Here is a 19,448-nt window from a genome sequence, read left to right as displayed (position 1 = left end):
AAGCTGGTGAGGGGGGAGTTGAAACCATGCAGCTGGCATCACTCTGCATTGCAAACCAGCTGTCCAGACAACTGAGCAGGGACACACCCCAGGATGACTGTTTCCCAGTCTAGCCTTGGTGAGGTGCTGCCAACCATGGGCAACATAATCCCTTGCATCCCAGAACAGCCAGGCCCAATGAGACCAGGCCTAAGATGATTTTCCTTCAGGAGCAGCTGGTTAGAGAAACACGAGATGCAGACCCAAGCAGTCTTCTTCAAAACAAAATATTTCACTTGAACTGAAGAGAAACAAACATTTTTACCAAGTCACGATGAATGAATTTGTTGCTTTCCAGATATGCCATCCCCTCACTGACATCTTGGCACATGCCCAGGAGGGTCTCCTTGCTGAAACCCCCTCGGTTGGTCCTGAGGTGCTCAGACAGACTACCATGCTTCATATACTCAAAGATGAGATAAATTTGCCCTTTCTGTGTACAGATACCATACAACTGCACAAGCTTCTCATGAGACAATCTCCTAGCAACAAAGGGAGAGAGAAAAAAAGACTTGCATTTGTATAGCCCCTTTTGTAATTTCTGGTCACCCCAATCAGGTGTTGTTAAAGGTATTAATGTAGGAAACATGGCCAGCTGTCATATACAGAAATGGGATAAATGACTACTTTTAACGATATTGGTTGAACAATACATGTCAGCCCAGGACAACAGGGAGAATTTCTCAACCTTTCCTCTCAAATATCTCCTCTGAAAGTGAGCACTCCCGGCAGCGAAGCTCTCCCACAGTACTGCACGGGCCTATTTTACTGACTCAGAATTCAGAGGTGGCTCATCTCTGGGCCAAGACTAACAAAATGGGCCAACGAGGCGAGGCAAAGAATTCAAGTAAGTGACAAAATTACATGATGGGAAGTGAGGAGAAGCCATTTCACAGGGGATGTTGTTAAAATCTGGAATGAGCTACCAAAGTAGTGAAACCAGATTCCCCGGGAACATTTAAAAGGCAGTTGGATATGTTTGAACGAATTTTCAGATTTAACATGTTATACAACTTGTGGCACAGTGGGCAGCATTCCTATCACTGAGCCAGGAGGTTTGAGCATCAAGTCCCATCTCAGGCTTTGAGTGTCATGGAAAGAGTACTCACAAAGTGGCCATCACTATTGGGTCATAGAGCCATACAGCACAGAAACTGGCCCTTCAACCCAACCAGTCCATGCTCACCATAATCCCAAATTAAGCTAGTCCCACCTGCCCTCTCCTGGCCCATATCCCTCCAAACCTTTCCAATTCATGAACTTAGTTGAGTGCCTTTTAGACATTGTAACTGTGCCCACATCCAGCTCTTTCTCAGGAAATTCATTCCACACTTGGACAGACCCTCTATGTAAAACCTGTGCCCCTTTTGTCTTCCTTAAATCTCTCTCTTCTCATCTTAAAATGTGGCCCCTGGTCTTAAAATCCTCCATCCTTGGTAACAGACGCCTACTATTTACCCTATCTATACTTTTCATGATTTTATAAACCTCTGCGAGGTCACTTCTCAACCTCCTATGCTCCACTGAAGAAGTTCCAGCATATCCAGCCCCTCCTTATAACTCAAACCCTCCATTCCCGGAAACATTGTACAAAGTCTCTTCTGAACCCTCTCCAGATGAATAATATCCTTCCTATAATGGAGAGATCGGAATTTGACACGGTACTCCAGAAGATGGCTCACCAACATCTTGTACAACCTCAACATAACTTCCGAAAGGTCCGAGCAATGAAGGCATGCATGCTAACTGCCTAAATCCCCTCACAGCGCCAGGTACCCAGGTTCGATTCCACCCTCGGGCGACTGTCTGTTTGGAGTTTGCACATTCTCCCCATGTCTGCGTGGGTTTCCTCCGGGTGCTTGGGTTTCCTCCCACAGTCCAAAGATGTGCAGGCTAGGTGGATTGGCCATGTTAAATTGCCCACAGTGTTCAGGTATATGTAGATTACGTGGGTTATAGGGGGATGGGCCTGTGTGGGATGCTCCAAGAGGCAGTGTGGACTTGTTGGGCCAAAGGTCCTGTTTCCACACTGTAGGGATTCTATGATTCTATCTGCCAGTCTTCCTGCTCATAACTCTTATTAGCCGTCCTCTATGTTTCTCTCCCTTTCACATTCTCCCACTCATTTACCTGTCTCTGTTTACCCATTCCCCAAACTCTCTCTCTATCTCTGGCTCTGTTCATGCAGCTCTCTCTCTCCTCTGACTCATCCAGCCCCTTCAAGATTTCTCTATGTTTCTGAGGTCAATGTTTTATGCTTTTAATCTGCTGGACAAAATTTCACAAGAAAATGCTTTTGGAACCGGAATGTTAATGAAAGCACCATTCTTATTGTATGAGGGTGTAAAGATCTGAAAGAGTTAATGCTGAGGACTACCCTAACATACAATATATGAGCTTTGATAGAGAGAAAAGCCACCCCTTGTTAGACTAGCAAATGTTTTTGTTTTCACCACGATAAATCACTTGATATCTCCACCCTACAGGAATAGTGCACACTGCCTCATAGAGCATGGTGATCATAGAATAATAGAAAGGTTTATTAACCTGACCACGACAGATGGCCAGTGTTGGGAGTACACGTGGTTCCTGGAATCTGTGGTCAGAGTCAGGACGAAGTGGGAAAGAGAATGAGAGGAATGGTAGCGGGGTGCTTTGAGAGAGGAATGCCTGGGTAAGCAGGGGTGAATTTAATGGGACCTCCTTCCCATCTGAAAACCTGGTAGTGGGGAACTGTAAAATTCACCCTTTCACTCTGTTCTTCTATGCACAGAAGCTGCCTGACCTACTGAATATTTCCTGTGCATCCTGTTTTAATTTGCATTTAATGTGTGGTGCTCATCCAATTCCTTGTGGATTGTCACAATCAGATCTGCCCTCACAATATACTCAGACTCTTAATCTACTCCCGATTCTAACCACTCACTGCGTAAAAGAGCCTGTCTTCCTGCACCTTTTGTATAATCATAAATCTGTGGCCTCATTCTCAACCCTCCCATGAAGAGGAACACTTTCTATCCATTTGTTCTGCCTAGACCCTTCTGTCAAACTGCCTCTTAACCTTCCCTTCTCCTACAGGAACAGCACTGCTTTTCTTCACCGTAACCGAAGTCCTTCGTAGAACACAGAACATAGAACAGTACAGCACAGTACAGACCCTTCGACCCACAATGTTGTGCTGAACTTTTGCCCTAATCCCCCCTAAGGTCTATCTAACCTCCACCCCTACCTTTTACTATCATCCACAAGCCTATCTAATAGCCACTTAAATGCCCCTAATGGGTCTGACTCCACTATCCTCTCCGGCAATGCATTCCATGCCCCGACGACTCTCTGAGTAAAGAACCTACCTCTGACGTCTCCCCAATATCTACTCACACAACTGTACTTTCTCAAATGTCCACATGGCCTTCTGAAAGCGAGGCACCCAGAACTGGGAAAATACTTGCTGAGGATTTGCCAGACTTTTCTTTTATAAAATCTGGTCATTAATTCTTTACTTTTGTGTTCCCTGCCTATATTCATAATGCTTAGGATCTATAGCCCTCTTTAAGTATTTTCCCAGCCTTTCCTGCCACGTTTGAAGATCTCTGTAGACAAAACCCCAGTGACATTCTGTTACAACAGATCATTTTTACGAGATTGAGATGTCTGAAGGAGAAAGCAGTTGAAGGTTTTGGTCCTGGGCTGAGGTGAGGAAGGGTGACAGGAAGCAAACAAGGACATGAACACCAGTAGGGCCCCCTTGTATTAAAATCCAAAACGTCCAAGGATGTGTGGTTCAGGTGGATTGGCCATGCTAAATTCGCCCGTGGTGTCCAGGGATGTGTAGGTTCGGTGGATTAGCCATGGGAATTGCAGGTTATGCATTTGGGTGGATCTGGTGACATGCTCTTCGGAGAGTCATTATGGACTCAATGGGCTGAATGGCCTCTTTCCACCTTGTAGGGATTCTACTATTCTATGATTCCCAAATGCTGATGGAAGCAGTAATTGTCTACACTCAGGTGACTGTTGTGGAGCCTGTTATAGTCATGGTCATAGAGTTATACAGCAGGGAAACAGACCCTTTGGCCCAACTAGTCCGCACTGACCAGATATCCTAAACTTATCTAGTCTCCTTGCCAGCATTTAGCCCATATCCCCCTCAACCCTTTCTATTCATGTACCCATCCACGTACTTTTAAATGTGATTGTCGTTTCGGACTCCCCTACCCTGGGAGAAAGACCTTGGCTATTCAACCTATCCATGCCCCTCATGTTTGTGGTACGTCAACATCTGAAACTATTTCTCCACAATATCTGTTCACATCCAAACTGTAGCCCGCCTCTCTATCTCTCCCTCTATTGAACTTTCTGTCTTTCTTTGGCTCAGGCCCTCTGACAGCACAAGAGATCGAACTGTTCATCCACTTACATCATGATTTGAGCCTCCTCGATGAAGTCTTCCTCAGACATAGCTCCTTCCCGTACCATCTTGATGGCCACTTGGTACTTGTTCTTCCAGTAACCCATGTGCACGACACCAAACTGGCCGCTGCCCACCTCCTCAATGAAGGTGAGGGACGTGGCTGCAATTTCCCAGGTCCCTGTTGACACCAGGCAAAACATCAAAGCTGGATCTTCACACAATGCTGTACGTTCATAGCTCATAGAACCCCTACAGGTGGAAACAGGCCCTTCGGCTCAACAAGTCCACACCAACCCTTGGAGCATCCCACCCAGACCATCCCCCTAACCTAACCATCCCTGAACACTATGGGCAATTTAGCATGGCCAATCCACCCTAACCTTGGACTGTGGGAAGAAACCCACGCAGACACAGGGAGAATGTGCAAACTCCAAACAGATAGTCGCCCGAGGGTAGAATCGAACCCAGGTCCCTGGCGCTGCGAGGCAGCAGTGCTAGCCACTGAGCCACTGTGCCACCCCAGCTGTTAGCTGTTTTGCACTCAAATGCCTTTGAATGTCCATAACACTGCCTGCCTCTGCTCGCCTGCTGCTGAAATCCTCACCCATGTCTTTACCTCTTGGCTTGACTGTCCCAAGAAGCACCGATCTCCCATGCTCCATAAGTTTCAGTACTTCCAGCTTAGCTGCCCGTGCTGTAAGAGCTCAAGTCTTGTTTGACTACCACACTGTTCAGCATTGGTTCCTGGCCCAAAAAAGCCTCTTGCGTCACTATTTTTAAATTTGTCCATGGCCTCCTTCCTGCTCTGCCACCCCCTCCAGCCCTACTACCCTAATAGTCTCTCCATTCTTCCAGACTGCTTGAGCATCCTTGGATTTTCAATGCTGTAGCCCCTGCTGGCTTATTTTCCTCAAAAGCTCTTCCAACTCCCCATCAGAATCACTAAGCATCTTTGCATCCACCTTCTTTCTCAGAAACAGGTTCCAGGTCACTACAGCTCACTGCTTACACGAGATCTTCCAACAGTCCCTCCCCAAATCTCTGTCCTTGAACCTTCAAGGGGTGTCTCCCTCATTTTACATTATCAACGAATTGGATCAGCAATTCTATGTTTGTCTCCCATTCGGTATTTGGCTTTGCTTCCTTCACATTGGAAAGCAAAGTCACTTACCATAACTGAACCCAGCTGTTGAAGGAGCAGTCTCTCTCCATAAAGACACCGGGTATCTCAGCCGAGTGACCAAACCTGTAACACACAACAGTCAACAATTTTCAGCACTGACATCCCTTCCCTATCTTAAGCATATGCTGGAGTACTGTGTCCAGTTCATTCGCCCTGTTACAGGAAGGATATTATTAAGCTGGAGAGCGGTCAGAAGAGATTTACCAGGATGCTGCTGGGAGTGGATTTATAAGGAGAGGCTGGGATTTTATTCACCAGAGTGTGGGAAGTTAAGGAGCTTAGAGAGGTTCATGAAAAGGTGTCTTTTCATATATTTCAAGGTATTTCAAGACTGAGGGGCATATGTTTTAGGTGAGAGGAGAAAGAGAAGAAAGAAAGAATTCTACACAGAGAGTGGCTTGTATGTGGAATGAATTTCCAGAGGAAATGGTGGATGTGAGAACACTTACAACATTTCAAAGACATTTGGATCAGTACATGAATAAGAATTATTTGGAGGGATATGAGTGAAATGCAGGCAGGTGGGACCAGTTTTGTTTTGGATCATGGTCAGTATAAGTTGATTGGAGTAAAGGTCTGTTTCCATGCTGTATGACTGTATGACTCCATTACACAAGGTCCTGTTGGAACACACTAGCAGCGAGGGAAAGAGATCTGCCCACAAGACTTGTGACATACACTTATTATAAAACAAAGAACTGTGGATGCTGGAAATCAGAAACAGAAATAGAAGTTGCTGGAAAAGCTTAGCAGGTCTGGCAGCATATGTGGAGAGAAATCAGAGTTGAGTCCCACAAAAGACCTCAGCTGGAGTATTATCTATAGTTGTGGGCACCATGTTATAGGAAGGGTGTGGATGTGTTAGAGCGAGTGCAGATGTGATTAACAAGAATGGTTCCAGGTCTGCGAAAGTTCAGTTTTTAGGATAGACCGAAGATGTTGGGATTGTTCTCCCCAGACAGAAAGTGACTGAGAAGAGATGAGATTGAAGTTTTCAAAACTGCGAGTGACATAGACAGAGTAGATAGGGCGGAGATATCTCCACTTGTAAAAAGAACAAGAATGAGAGTGGCATAGATTTAAAGCAATGTGCAAAAGAAGCAATATGCACTGCCTGGAAATGTGGTGGAGACAGGTTCAACTGAGACATTCTGGAGGGCATTGGATGGTATGTTGTATAGTAATGATGTGCAGGAATGTGGGGAAAAGGCAGGAGATTGGTGCTAGCTAACAGAACCATACTGGATAATAGGCTGTGCAAACATGATGGGCTGAACAGCCTTCTTCTCCACCTTAACCATTCAATGACTCAGAGAGAGACAAACAGGAGGCTGGAAGAACATAGCAAACCAGGCAGGCAGCGTGTGGAGAAAAGGAGCGGTCAACATTTTGGGTATTCCCCTTCTTCAGTCCTGAAGTGTTCTTCCTGGCTTGCTGCGTTCTTCCAGCCTCCTGTTTGTCTACCTTGGATGCCAGCATCTGCAGTTTATCTGTCTCTAACTAATGATTCTATGTTGACTTTTACACTATTGACACTACAACTTATCACAGTTAGGAAAAATCTTATTGAAGAGGGAAGATGCAAATCATGGGTTTGTGCCCGGCAGTTGACGGAGACTGATTGAACCCGTCAGCTTACACATTATTACAATGAGCTGAATTAATCGGGTGTGACCTTGAGTGCACTGATTAAAAGGGAAGATTCAAGAATGACTTTCAAATGGAACTTGAAAAGATACTCAAAAAAAGAAAAATGAATGAAGGATCTGTCAGGAAAGAGCAGGGGATTGAGATTGATCGATTGAGTGGGACTTGACTATCCCTGACATAAAAGAGACAGGCTATCGAAGGCTTTCATCTTACAGATGTAAGAATGCCAAGTTTCAAAGGCAATAACACTGTAGTTAAAATACTACCAAGAAAAGACAAATTTAGCATAACTTAGCTCTTGGAAAATTTAACAGTACCAACTACCAATTAACTGTTCCAATATAGTAACATTCCATAATCGCACCCCTTGGCAAAAAGGCAAACTCAGAAAATTAGACTCGTCTCACAGATAACCCAGCAGCAGACAGAAATACCAGCATCTAGAGGTAACCAAGAGAGGGAAAAGATAGCAACCAAAAGAACTGCGGATGCTGTAAATCAGGAACAAAAGACAGAAGTTGCTGGAAAAGCTCAGCAGATCTGGCAGCATCTGTGAAGAAAATATCAGAGTTCATGTTTCAGGTGTGTGTGAGGGAAAAGATAGCTTTTATTTCATCAAGCCCACAACAACAACTGCTTAAAACTAAATCTTAAAAAAAACTAGAAAGTTTGGTCTCTGAAAGCAAGCTGCACCAAACCAGGCTGCTTGTATTGAGAGGGAGATAACAAAGTGTGGAGCTGGATGACTACCTCCTCACCTACACTCACCTTTACTGGCTCCATCCCGCCTCTTTAACTTGTCTGTCTCCTCTCCACCTATCCTCCCCTCTATTCATCTTCTATCCGCCTCCCCCTCTCTCCCTATTTGTTTCAGAACCCTCTCCCCATCCCCCTTTTCTGAGGAAGGGCCTAGGCCCGAAAAGTCAGTTTTCCTGCCCCTGAGATGCTGCTTGGCCTGCTGTGTTCATACAGCTCCACACTTTGTTATCTCGGATTCTCCAACATCTGCGGTTCCTATTATCTCAGTCTTCAACAGCATGTTTCTTTTTACAGAAATACTCATGTTCTGGGCTAACGGAAGACCAACAGCCTGAGCTGATAAACCCTAGTAGAGATCTGATGGGTAGAATAGTCTCCCGCTGTGCTGTTTAATCTGGGACTCAATCACATTTAATTAAACCTGCTCATTTCATATAGATTCTCATTATAACCACGCACTATAATTCCTTTACCTGCAGCATTGTGCTGATGGTAGTTGATAAGCTCTGGAATGGAGTCGAAGATATGTTTTTCTGCCAGGTAATAGCGTTTGAGAGTGTCATCAATTTCTTTGATATGGTAATGTTTGACCCCAGAACTGTTCTCACTGGTAGAAGTTAAAACAAAAATAGGGAACTTGCATTTATATCGACACAACTATATATTCACAACTTCAAAGCACATTACAGTAGAATCTTGACTAATGGACCATCTCAACCAAATAGTTCGTCTCATTGGAAGAAACCCAAGTGAGTGAATTTGAAACAGCCAGAGGTAAATTGTGCTAATGGTGTCAGAGAGACTGAAGGAGCTCAGTGATTTCTTTTATCTGAGGCTATTGGACTGTTTGAGCCCTGAGTCCCACTCTCTTAATCTTTCCAATGATTTCTCTCTCGCCTTCTTTTACTGAATCACTGGATCTCCATCTCTCTTTCTACTCCTCTGCCCTATTCAATTTTTGTCTTTGCCTTTTATTTCTTGCTGACACTTAATATTTCCGTCTTTTTCCATTGTTTGAACTCTATTCACCTCTCTAGCTATGTCCCTTTCCTGCTCTTTCTTTCCCCCTCTTTATTCCTTTCTCTCACTCTTTTACTCTCATTGTCTCTTTATCTCATGACCTCTCCCCTTCAAAATATTTGTCAGTCTCTCCCTCTTTTTCTTTCTTTCACTCTTTTACCATCACTATCTCTCTTTACCTTGCTGTCTCTGAGTGCCTTTCTGTCTCTGTCCTTCTGTCTCACTGCCTGTACCTACCCTCACCCCTCTTCTGTCTCACTGCCTGTACCTACCCTCACCCCAGAAGGAGAAATTCAAGACATTGACTTTGGATAAATGGGAGTCAGTGTGGAACAGTGTGGCTGACAACAGGAGAGTTGTCAAGCTCAATTTTACACCAAAAAGATCAAGTGTTTCCAGGTCAGCACACAACATGGATGTTGGGGGGTGGGGGTAAGTTAGTTTGGGTGGGTGGTGAGTCGAAGCTTCCCAGGCGCCACTCGGTATGGCTAGTGGAATTATACACGGCTACAAATGGATTGCCACCGCAGTGACTGTAAGGCTTAACGGCAGCACAGATTCTGAAATCTGAAACCTTAATTTATGTTAAAAAATATCATTTCTCAGAATATATCTTCACCCCTCGTCATTTTTCACACACATTAGGTGGCAGGATTTGGAGAGCTTAGTTCAACAGGATGTGGTCTACTATTCCCTTCATGCATTAGGTTCTTGCAAATCTCACTGCACTGAACACACACACACACACACGCACACGCACACACACGCACGCACACACATGCACACGCACACACACACACGCACACACACACACACACGCACACACACACACACGTGCACACACACACACGCTCACACACGCGCACACACGCGCACACACACACACACACACACACACACAGACACACATGCACGTGAATGCGCACACACACACATACACTCACACACTCATAGTCACACATGCTCACACTCACACACATTCACATGCACACACACACTCACACACTCATACACACACACATGCATACTTACACTGACTCATATACTCACTGACACACACACGCATTCACATATGCACACACACTCACAGTCACATATACACAAACACCCACACACACAGTCACACTCATACACACAGACACACTCACACACACATACTCACATACACACACACACTCACAGTCACACTCACACACTCACACACACACACACACACACACATATACACACATTCACATGCACAGTCACGCACACACTCACACTCACATACACACACATACACTCACAGTCACACTCGTACGCGCACACAGACACACACACACAAACACACTCACGTGCTTATAGTCACACATGCTCACACTCACACACATTCACATGCACACACACACACACACTCACACACTCATATGCACACACATGCATACTCACACTGACTCATTAACTCATTGACACTCACACAGTCACACATGCACACACCCTCACAAACACAAACACACACACACTTATACACACAGATACAGATTCACACACACACACCCTGTCACATACAATCACACGTGCAAACATGCACACACACATACTCACCCACATGCACACACTCACACACAGATTTCCACACACACATTCACTCATGCACACATATACACTCACACATGCACACTCACACACAGATTTCCACACACACATTCACTCATGCACACACTCACACATATACTCACATGCACACACATACTCATAAATGCTCACACACACATACACAGACACTCACACAGACTCACACATGCATACACACACACACACATATACACTGTCTCACACACATACACACAGTAACGCACACATGCATATATGTACCCACACACATTCTCACATACACATGAACACAAAGACTCATAAACACATACATGCATAGACACAAAACACACATGCACATACTTATACATGCACACATACGCACATACAGACACACACACACATGCATATACATGCATATTAAGACTCAAAACAAGTACACACATAAAAATGCGCACAAATACAAAAACACAAACACAGACACACACATGCACACACTCACATGCAAACTGTTACAAACATGGTCCAGGTGACAGGAGGTGAAATTCCTTTTTACATTTTTACATTTTGTTTCCAGATCATTAGAGAGCTGTTTCTGATTTCGGCTATGTATCAGCTGGGAATTACCCAATCCACTGCAGCCTGAAGCTGGAGCATCGTCCTCCACAGGCAGAGCAACAAGGCTACCTCCAGGCATTAGTAACACCCCTACAATGACCTTCACCTCCCCCCATCAGCAGAACAGGTTAAAATCAGGCTCGGCCCAAAACTGCTGAAGAATTGGTATTTTACCTTAAACGCGCCTTGTCAGCTATCACTGCAAAAATCACAGTATTCAGCTGTACTGGGCTGTACTGGTGTGTGAAAGAGCATTAACAGTATCTCGTGTAGAGTGTTAGGGGATGAGGCTGTGAAAACAAGTTAGCTCTATCCAGTGTTCTGTGTAGAAGTCTGAAGGTGTGAGAGAGGGTTAGCAAGATACAGTGTTGTGTGTTGGGGTGTGAAAGAAGATTAGTTCTATCTAGTGTAGATTGCTGGGGCGTGGGAGAGAGTTAGCTGTATGCAGTGGAGAGAGTTGGATGTGAGAGTCATAGAGTCCTACAGCATAGAGATGGCCCTTCGGCTCAAACGGGTCCATGCCGACCAAAATATCCATCCATGCTAGCCCCATTTCTTTGCACTTGGCCCATATCCTTCCAAATCTTTCCTATCTGTGTATTTGCCCAAATGCCTTTTACATGTTGTTTATGCACCCGCCTCAAACTCTTTCACCACAGCTCATTCCATTTATGTACCACCTTCTGTGTAAAAATGTTGCCCCTCAGGTTCCCATGTATTCTTTCCCCTCTTACTTTAAACTGATGCCGTCTAGGCCTCAATTTTCCCAACACTGGGAAAAAGACTGAGTGCACTCACCCTCTCCAAGCCTGTCATGATTTTACACACCTCTACATGATCCCTACTCAGTCTCCTATGCTCTAAAGAAAAACATCCTAGCCTGTCCAACCTCTCCCTATAACTCAGTCCCTTGAGTTCTGGCAACATCCTTGTAAATTTCTTTTGCTCTTTTTTCTAGTTTAACAACCTCCTTCCCATAGCAAGGTGACCAAAACTGAACATAATACTCCAAGTGTGACCTCACCAATGTCCTGTACAACTGCATCGTAACTTCCCAACTTCTGTACTCAGTATCCTGAATGACGAAGGCCAGTGTGCCAAAAGCCTTCCTCACTGCACTGTCTACCTGTGACTCCACTTTCGGAGAACTGTACACCTGAGCTCCAAGATCTCTGTTCCACTACACTCCGTAAGGCCCTGCCATTCACCATGAAACTCCTACCTTGATTTGACTTTCCAAAATGCAACACCTCACACATCTATATTGAACTCCATTTGCCACTGCTTGGCCCACTTTCCCAGCTGATCAAGATCTTGCTGCAATTTCTGATAACATTCCTCACTGTCCATGATGCCACCTATTTTAGCACCATCTGCAAATTTACTAAACCCTCCCAATACATTCTCATCCAAATCATTGATATAGAAAACAAACGGCAATGGGCCCAGCACTGACCCCTGAGGCACATTGCTAGTCATAGGCCTCCAGTCCAACAAACGTTCTTCCACTATCACTGTTTCCTACCATCAAGCCAACTGTGTATCCAATTTAATAAAATGTGAGGCTGGATGAACACAGCAGGCCCAGCAGCATCTCAGGAGAAAGTGCTCCTGAGATGCTGCTGGGCCTGCTGTGTTCATCCAGCCTCACATTTTATTATCTTGGATTCTCCAGCATCTGCAGTTCCCATTATCTCTGTATATCCAATTTGCCAGCTCCCCTGGATTCCATATGATCTAATCTTTCTGAGCAACCTACTGTGTGGAACCTTATCAAAGGCCTTACTGAAATCCATATAGACTTTGTATACCACACTGCCCTCATCAACGTTCCTGGTCACTTCATTAAAGAACCCAAACGAATTTATGGAAGCATGATCTCTCAAACAGAAGCTGTATGATGACTACTCCTAATCAAACCCTGTCTTTCTAAATGCATGCATATCTTATCCCTTAGAATCTCCTCAAGTAACTAACTTACCACAGATGTTAGGCTTATTGGTCTATGATTCCCAGGTTTTTCTTTCTTGAATAATGGCACAACATTCACTACCCCCAGGTCTTCTGGGATTTTATCTGCAGCTCACAATGATGCAAATATATCAGCCAGGGACACCACAATTTCTTCCATAGATTCTTGCAGTGTTCATGGATATATCTGATCAGAGATTTTATCCGCCTTCGTACATTATAATACTTCCAACACCTCCTCTACTGTGATATGGACCATCCCCAAGATATCGTCACTACCTTCCCCAAGTTCCCAAGTCTGCATTTTTTTAATCCACGGTAAACACAGAGGATAAATATTCGATGACAGCCTCACCCATCTCCTGCAGTTCCACGCTTACATGTCCACTTTGGTACTTGAGGGGTCCTATTATCTCTCTGGTTATTGTTTTTCCTTTAGTACACTTAAAGAATCTCTTTGGATTCACCCTAATCTTCTCGGCCAAAGCTATCACATGCCCCCTTTTTGACCTCCTGATTTCCTTCTTCAGTAAACTCCTGTATCCCCTACATACCTCCAGGGATTCCCTCGATCCCAGCTGCTTGTATCTGAGTCATGCCCCTTCTTTTCTTCCAGTCAAAGCCTCAATATCTCTTGTCATCCAGGGTTCCCTCCTCCTGCCCTTCACCCTTACAGGAACATATAGACCTTGAACTCGAGCTATTACACTTTTAAAGGCCTCCCAGGTGCTGGAGGCCCCGTTACCTGCAAACAAACTACTGCAACCAACCCCTGCAAGCCCCTGTCTAATTCCATCAAAATTCACCTTGCCCCAGTTTAGAACTTGAACCTATGGGCCAGTTTTGTCCCTCTCCATAACTATTTTAAATTTAATAGAACTATGGTCTCTCGTTCCAAAGTGCTCCCCTACTGACCCCTCATTCACCTGTCCCACACTATTTCCCAAGATTAGCTTCAGTTTTGCCCCTTCCCAAGTAGGACCCTCTATGTACTACTGAGGAGACCTTGGACACACTGAACAAATTCCACTCCATCTAAGTCCTTAACACTGTAACAGTCCCAGTCGATGTTCGGAAAATTAAGATCCTCCACTATTGCAACAATATTGCTACTGCAAGTTTTCCCAGTCTCCCTGCATATTTCTTCCTCTAATTCCCATTAATTATTTGGGGGCCTATAGTACAGCCCCAATAACGTCACCATTCCCTTCTTATTTCTTAGCTTCACCCACAAAGCATCACTGGATGATCCCTCAGTTATTTCAGCTCTGATTACTGCTGTGATGCTCCCCTTAATCTAAAATGCAACTCGCCCGCCCCATTTTCCTCCACTGCTGTCCTGCCTAAAGCACCTGTACCCTGGCACATCAAGCTGCCCGTCCTGTCCCTCCCTTAACCATGTTTCTGTAACGGCTAGAATATGACAGCCCCACGTATTTATCCATGCCATGAGTTCACTGCCTTAGCTGTCAGACCTCTTGCATTGAAATCGATGCAATTTAATCCAACAGGCATTCCTCACTCCCTGTCCTGTTCCAGCCTGTCCTGTGTCTTCAACTTGCTATTTCTGATCACTGTATCTCCTTCCAGCTTCACACTTCCCTCCCTGCTGTTGAGGATCCCAGCTCCTGCCAATCTAGTTTAAACTCTCCCATTCAGCATTAGCAAATCTGCCCACCAGGTGTTTTCTCCAGTGTTGTGTGTTGGGGTGTGAAAGACAGTTAGTTGGATCTGGCATACAGCATTGAGGTGTGAGAGAGGGTTAGAAGAATACAGTGTGGTGTGTTGGGGTGGGGAGAGGGATAGCTGTATCAGTGTAGAGTGTTGGCGTGTGGGAGAGGGTTAGCTGTATCAGTGTAGAGTGTTGGGGCGTGGGAGAGGTTTAGCTGTATCTGTGTAGAGTGTTGGGGCGTGGGAGCGGGTTAGCTGTATCAGCGTAAAGTGTTGGGGCGTGGGAGAGGGTTAGCTGTATCTGTGTAGAGTGTTGGGGTGTGGGAGAGGGTTAGCTGTATCAGTGTAGAGTGTTGGGGTATGGGAGAGGGTTAGCTGTATCTGTGTAGAGTGTTGGGGTGTGGGAGAGGGTTAGCTGTATCTGTGTAGAGTGTAGGGGTGTGGGAGAGTGTTAGCTGTATCAGTGTTGAGTGTTGGGGTGTGGGAGAGGGTTAGCTGTATCAGTGTAGAGCGTTGGGTGTGGGAGAGGGTTAGCTGTATCAGTGTAGAACATTGGGGTGTGGGAGAGGGTTAGCTGTATCAGTGTAGAGTGTTGGAGTGGGGAGAGGGTTAGCTGTATCAGTGTAGAGTGTTGGGGTGTGGGAGAGGGTTAGCTGTATCAGTGTACAGTGTTGGGGTGTGGGAGAGGATTAGCTGTATCAGTGTAGAGTGTTGGGGTGTGGGAGAGGGTTAGCTGTATCAGTGTACAGTGTTGGGGTGTGGGAGAGGATTAGCTGTATCAGTGTAGAGTGTTGGGGTGTGGGAGAGGGTTAGCTGTATCAGTGTAGAGCGTTGGGGTGTGGGAGATGGTTAGCTGTATCAGTGTAGAGTGTTGGGGTGTGGGAGAGGGTTAGCTGTATCTGTGTAGAGTGTTGGGGTGTGGGAGAGGGTTAGCTGTATCTGTGTAGAGTGTTGGGGTGTGGGAGAGGGTTAGCTGTATCTGTGTAGAGTGTTGGGGTGTGGGAGAGGGTTAGCTGTATCAGTGTAGAGTGTTGGGGTGTGGGAGCGGGTTAGCTGTATCAGTGTAGAGTGTTGGGGTGTGGGAGAGGGTTAGCTGTATCAGAGTAGAGTGTTGGGGTGTGTGAGAGGTTTAGCTGTATCTGTGTAGAGCGTTAGGGCGTGGGAGAGGGTTAGCTGTATCTGTGTAGAGTGTTGGGGTGTGGGAGAGGGTTAGCTGTATCAGTGTAGAGTGTTGGAGTGGGGAGAGGGTTAGCTGTATCTGTGTAGAGTGTTGGGGTGTGTGAGACGTTTAGCTGTATCAGTCTAGAGCGTTGTGGTGTGGGAACGGGTTAGCTGTATCAGTCTAGAGCATTGGGGTGTGGGAGAGGGTTAGCTGTATCAGTGTACGGTGTCGGGGTGTAAGAGAGGGTTAGCTGTATCAGTGTACAGTATTGGGGTGTGGGAGAGGGTTAGCTCTATCTGTCTACAGTGTTGGGGTGTAAGAGAGTGTTAGCTGTATCTGTGTACAGTGTTGGGGTGTAAGAGAGGGTTAGCTGTATCAGAGTAGAGTGTTGGAGTGGGGAGAGGGTTAGCTGTATTAAGAATGACAATCAGGAACTAAAGCAAGAACTTGCATCTATCTAGCATCTTGCAGCATGTATACATTTGAAATTGTTTGCAATCTAATGAATAACTTATTGAGTATAGTCAGTATTGTCATGTTTAAAATGCTGCATCTAGTTTGAGCTCTGGACGATACTACATGAAACCCTGAAATGATAGCCAAATATCCAGTTTTGTGATGCTTGCCCATGGGTTGATATTGACATCGGATCAGGGAAAACCACGTCTTTCACAATTTTTGGATCTTTGACTTTCATCTGGGAGTCAGATGGCATGTTGGTATAATGTGAGTGCAGCATTGCCTCTGCACTGACAATTCAACAGTGCAGTCATCCCTCAGTACTGACTTTTCTAGAGTACAACAGTCTGTCAGTAATGACAAATCAGCAATGAAGCACTCCCTCAGTGCTGACAATTTGGCAGCATTTCCCTCTGTCCCTCAAGGCCAAACTTTACAGGAATAATCCCATTGTAGATTGATGGGATGAGTTAGAAAGCCCATTACCTGGTCGCTTTAGTGAAGACAGAGACTGTGTACATCCCAGCCTGCCTTGAATCTCTCACCATGAAAGCTCCTTGTTTACCCTGAAACACAACCATTACAAGATGAATACTTATCAGAATCACAACATCTCACAACATCACCCCCTGCGAGGGGCTGCAACATGTGGCAAAAACTCTTGATTTAAGTATTAGATGTTGAGGAGATGCAACAGAGAGTTCAGAATGGTTTCACAAGGGAACATGTCAACCTGATGCTGTGCTGGTGAAGTCATGATTGGCAGAGGGGGACCTTCTGAATTCAGGGGATTTGCCCGAGTCTAGGGGGTGGAGCAAGACTGTGTCCTGAGTTATGGGGTTGGCAGAGGTCAGAAATAGACAAGGGGAGGTTTGAAGAGCATGCTGAGAAATTGAAAACTGAGCCGCAGTCAGACTGGTCACTAACACTACCCCGTGAATCCACGGATGAATAGGACTTTGTAAGAGTTAGGATATGGGCAGTGCCATGCAGCACCAGTGTAAAAAATAAACCATGGTTTAGTGGCGCAATCATTCTTTGTTTTGGGCAGTTTCGAGTACTTGCTGCTGTAGTAACTACTTAGTTCACAACCAGCACAAACATGATGAGCTGAAGGGATGTAGACCTCTACAATTCAATGACAGAGAATCATAGACTTTGTGGCTAATCCTGATCATTCCATTTGCTTCAGAAAAGTTTGTGAAATTAAGCAAGAAGGATTGAGACGTTCTTTTGAAACTCGACTGGAAGAAAGGACATTTAGTTATATTGCTTAAATGTGGATCAGTCCACCAGTTCATATCACACACCACATAAATTGAATGATTTGTTTTCCTTTAGGGTGACAAACCAGAGCACAGAGTGCTGCTCATAGAACATTGGCAGTGGAAATGCAGTCGCAACTGTTTTTGTTTAATTCACACACCTGATTTGCTGGCCAGGCAGCGTTTATTGCCCATCTCTAATTGCCCAGAGGGCAGTTATGAGTCAACCTCATTGCTGTGGGTCTGGAGTCACATGTAGGCCAGACTGAGGAAGGAAGGCAGTTTCCCTCCCTAAAGGACATTAGTGAACCAGATGAGTTTTTCCAACAATTGGCAACAGATTCATCGTCACCATGAGATTCTTAATTCCAGATATTTATTGAATTCACATTCCAGCATCTGCCATGATGGGATTCGACCTCAGGTCCCCAGAGCATTACCTGGGTCTTTGGATTAACAGTCCAGTGATAATACCACGAGGCCACTGCCTCCCCAGACTTGGTCTGGCCTGGCTCACAGTGGTGTGGTTGACTTTTAACTGCCCTCTCTGATGGTCTCACAGCCCCGTTAGTACACGGGGAATTAGGGATAGGTGGTAAACAATGACCTTGCCAACAACAGGCACATCCCATGAAAGAACTTTTGAAAATCTGGTTTCTGTAAAAGTTTTTGTGAGGCTGTTGTATTGGCGTTACAATCCTATCTGCGTTCGGAATATCCTTTAGAAAGGAACCCTGGAATCCTTACTGGTCATAGAGGTGTACAGCACAGAAACAGCCCCTTCGGTCCAACTCGTCCATGCCAACCAGATATCCTAAATTAATCTTGTCCCATTTGCCAGAATTTGACCCACACCTCTCTGAATTCTTCCTACTCATGTACCTGTCTAGATTCCTTTCAAATGCTGTAATTCTACCAGCCTCCACCACTTCATCTGGCAGCTCATTCCATACACGCGCCATCCTCTGCGTGAAAAGCTTACCCCTCAGTTCCCTTTTAAATCTTTCCCCTCTCACCTTAAACCTATGCCGTGTATTTTTGGACTCCCCCACCCTGTCTTGGCCTTCGGTTGCCTCCAGTGCCACTCTGACATGTGCAGTTCTGGATACCCAGTTATTGAAAGAATATTAGTAAGCTGAAGAGGGTTCAGAAAAGGTTTATCAGGATGTTCCTGGGAATGGAGGGTTTGAATTATAGGGAGAAGCAGATAGGCTGGGACATTTTTTCCTGGAGCATAGGAGGTTCAGAGGTCTTATCGAAGTTCATAAAATCATGGGGAGTATAAATAAAGTGAATGGCGGTGTCTTTTTCCTAGCTTTTCAAGACTGTGGGGCAATTTTTAAGGTGAGAAGAGAAAATTTTAAAAAAAACCTAAGAGACAATCTTTTTATACAGAAAGGGCCAGTGGGTGAAATGAATCTCCAGAGGAAGTGATGGATGTGGGTACAATTACAACACTTAAAAAAAAATCCCAGATCAATAATCATAGAACCTCTACAGTGTGGAAACAGGCCCTTCAGCCCAACAAATCCACACTGATCCTCAGAGCATCCCACTAAGACCCATCCGCATGACCCACCTAATCTACACAGCTCTGGACACTATGGGCAATTTAGCATGGCCAATCCAACTAGCTTGCACATATTTGGACTGTGTGAGGAAACCCAC

General features: G+C 45.2%; 1 protein-coding gene across 1 annotated transcript in view; it reads right to left on the bottom strand.

Annotated features, from left to right (window-relative positions):
• Positions 1-19,448, bottom strand: part of LOC125458322 (tyrosine-protein kinase ITK/TSK-like) — a 110,056-nt gene that overhangs the window by 12,621 nt on the left and 77,987 nt on the right. The window contains exons 9-13 of the mRNA XM_048543518.2: positions 17,002-17,081; positions 8,516-8,649; positions 5,622-5,696; positions 4,457-4,628; positions 305-521 (exon numbers count right to left, since the gene is read on the bottom strand). Coding sequence (XP_048399475.1) covers positions 305-521; positions 4,457-4,628; positions 5,622-5,696; positions 8,516-8,649; positions 17,002-17,081 — 678 coding nt within the window. The remainder of the gene's footprint in view (positions 1-304; positions 522-4,456; positions 4,629-5,621; positions 5,697-8,515; positions 8,650-17,001; positions 17,082-19,448) is intronic.

Source organism: Stegostoma tigrinum, chromosome 13 (assembly GCF_030684315.1).
Source record: "Stegostoma tigrinum isolate sSteTig4 chromosome 13, sSteTig4.hap1, whole genome shotgun sequence".
NCBI classification, from domain to species: domain Eukaryota; kingdom Metazoa; phylum Chordata; class Chondrichthyes; order Orectolobiformes; family Stegostomatidae; genus Stegostoma; species Stegostoma tigrinum.
The sequence above is the reverse complement of the archived record's forward strand: the minus strand, read 5'-3'. Positions and strand labels throughout refer to the sequence as shown.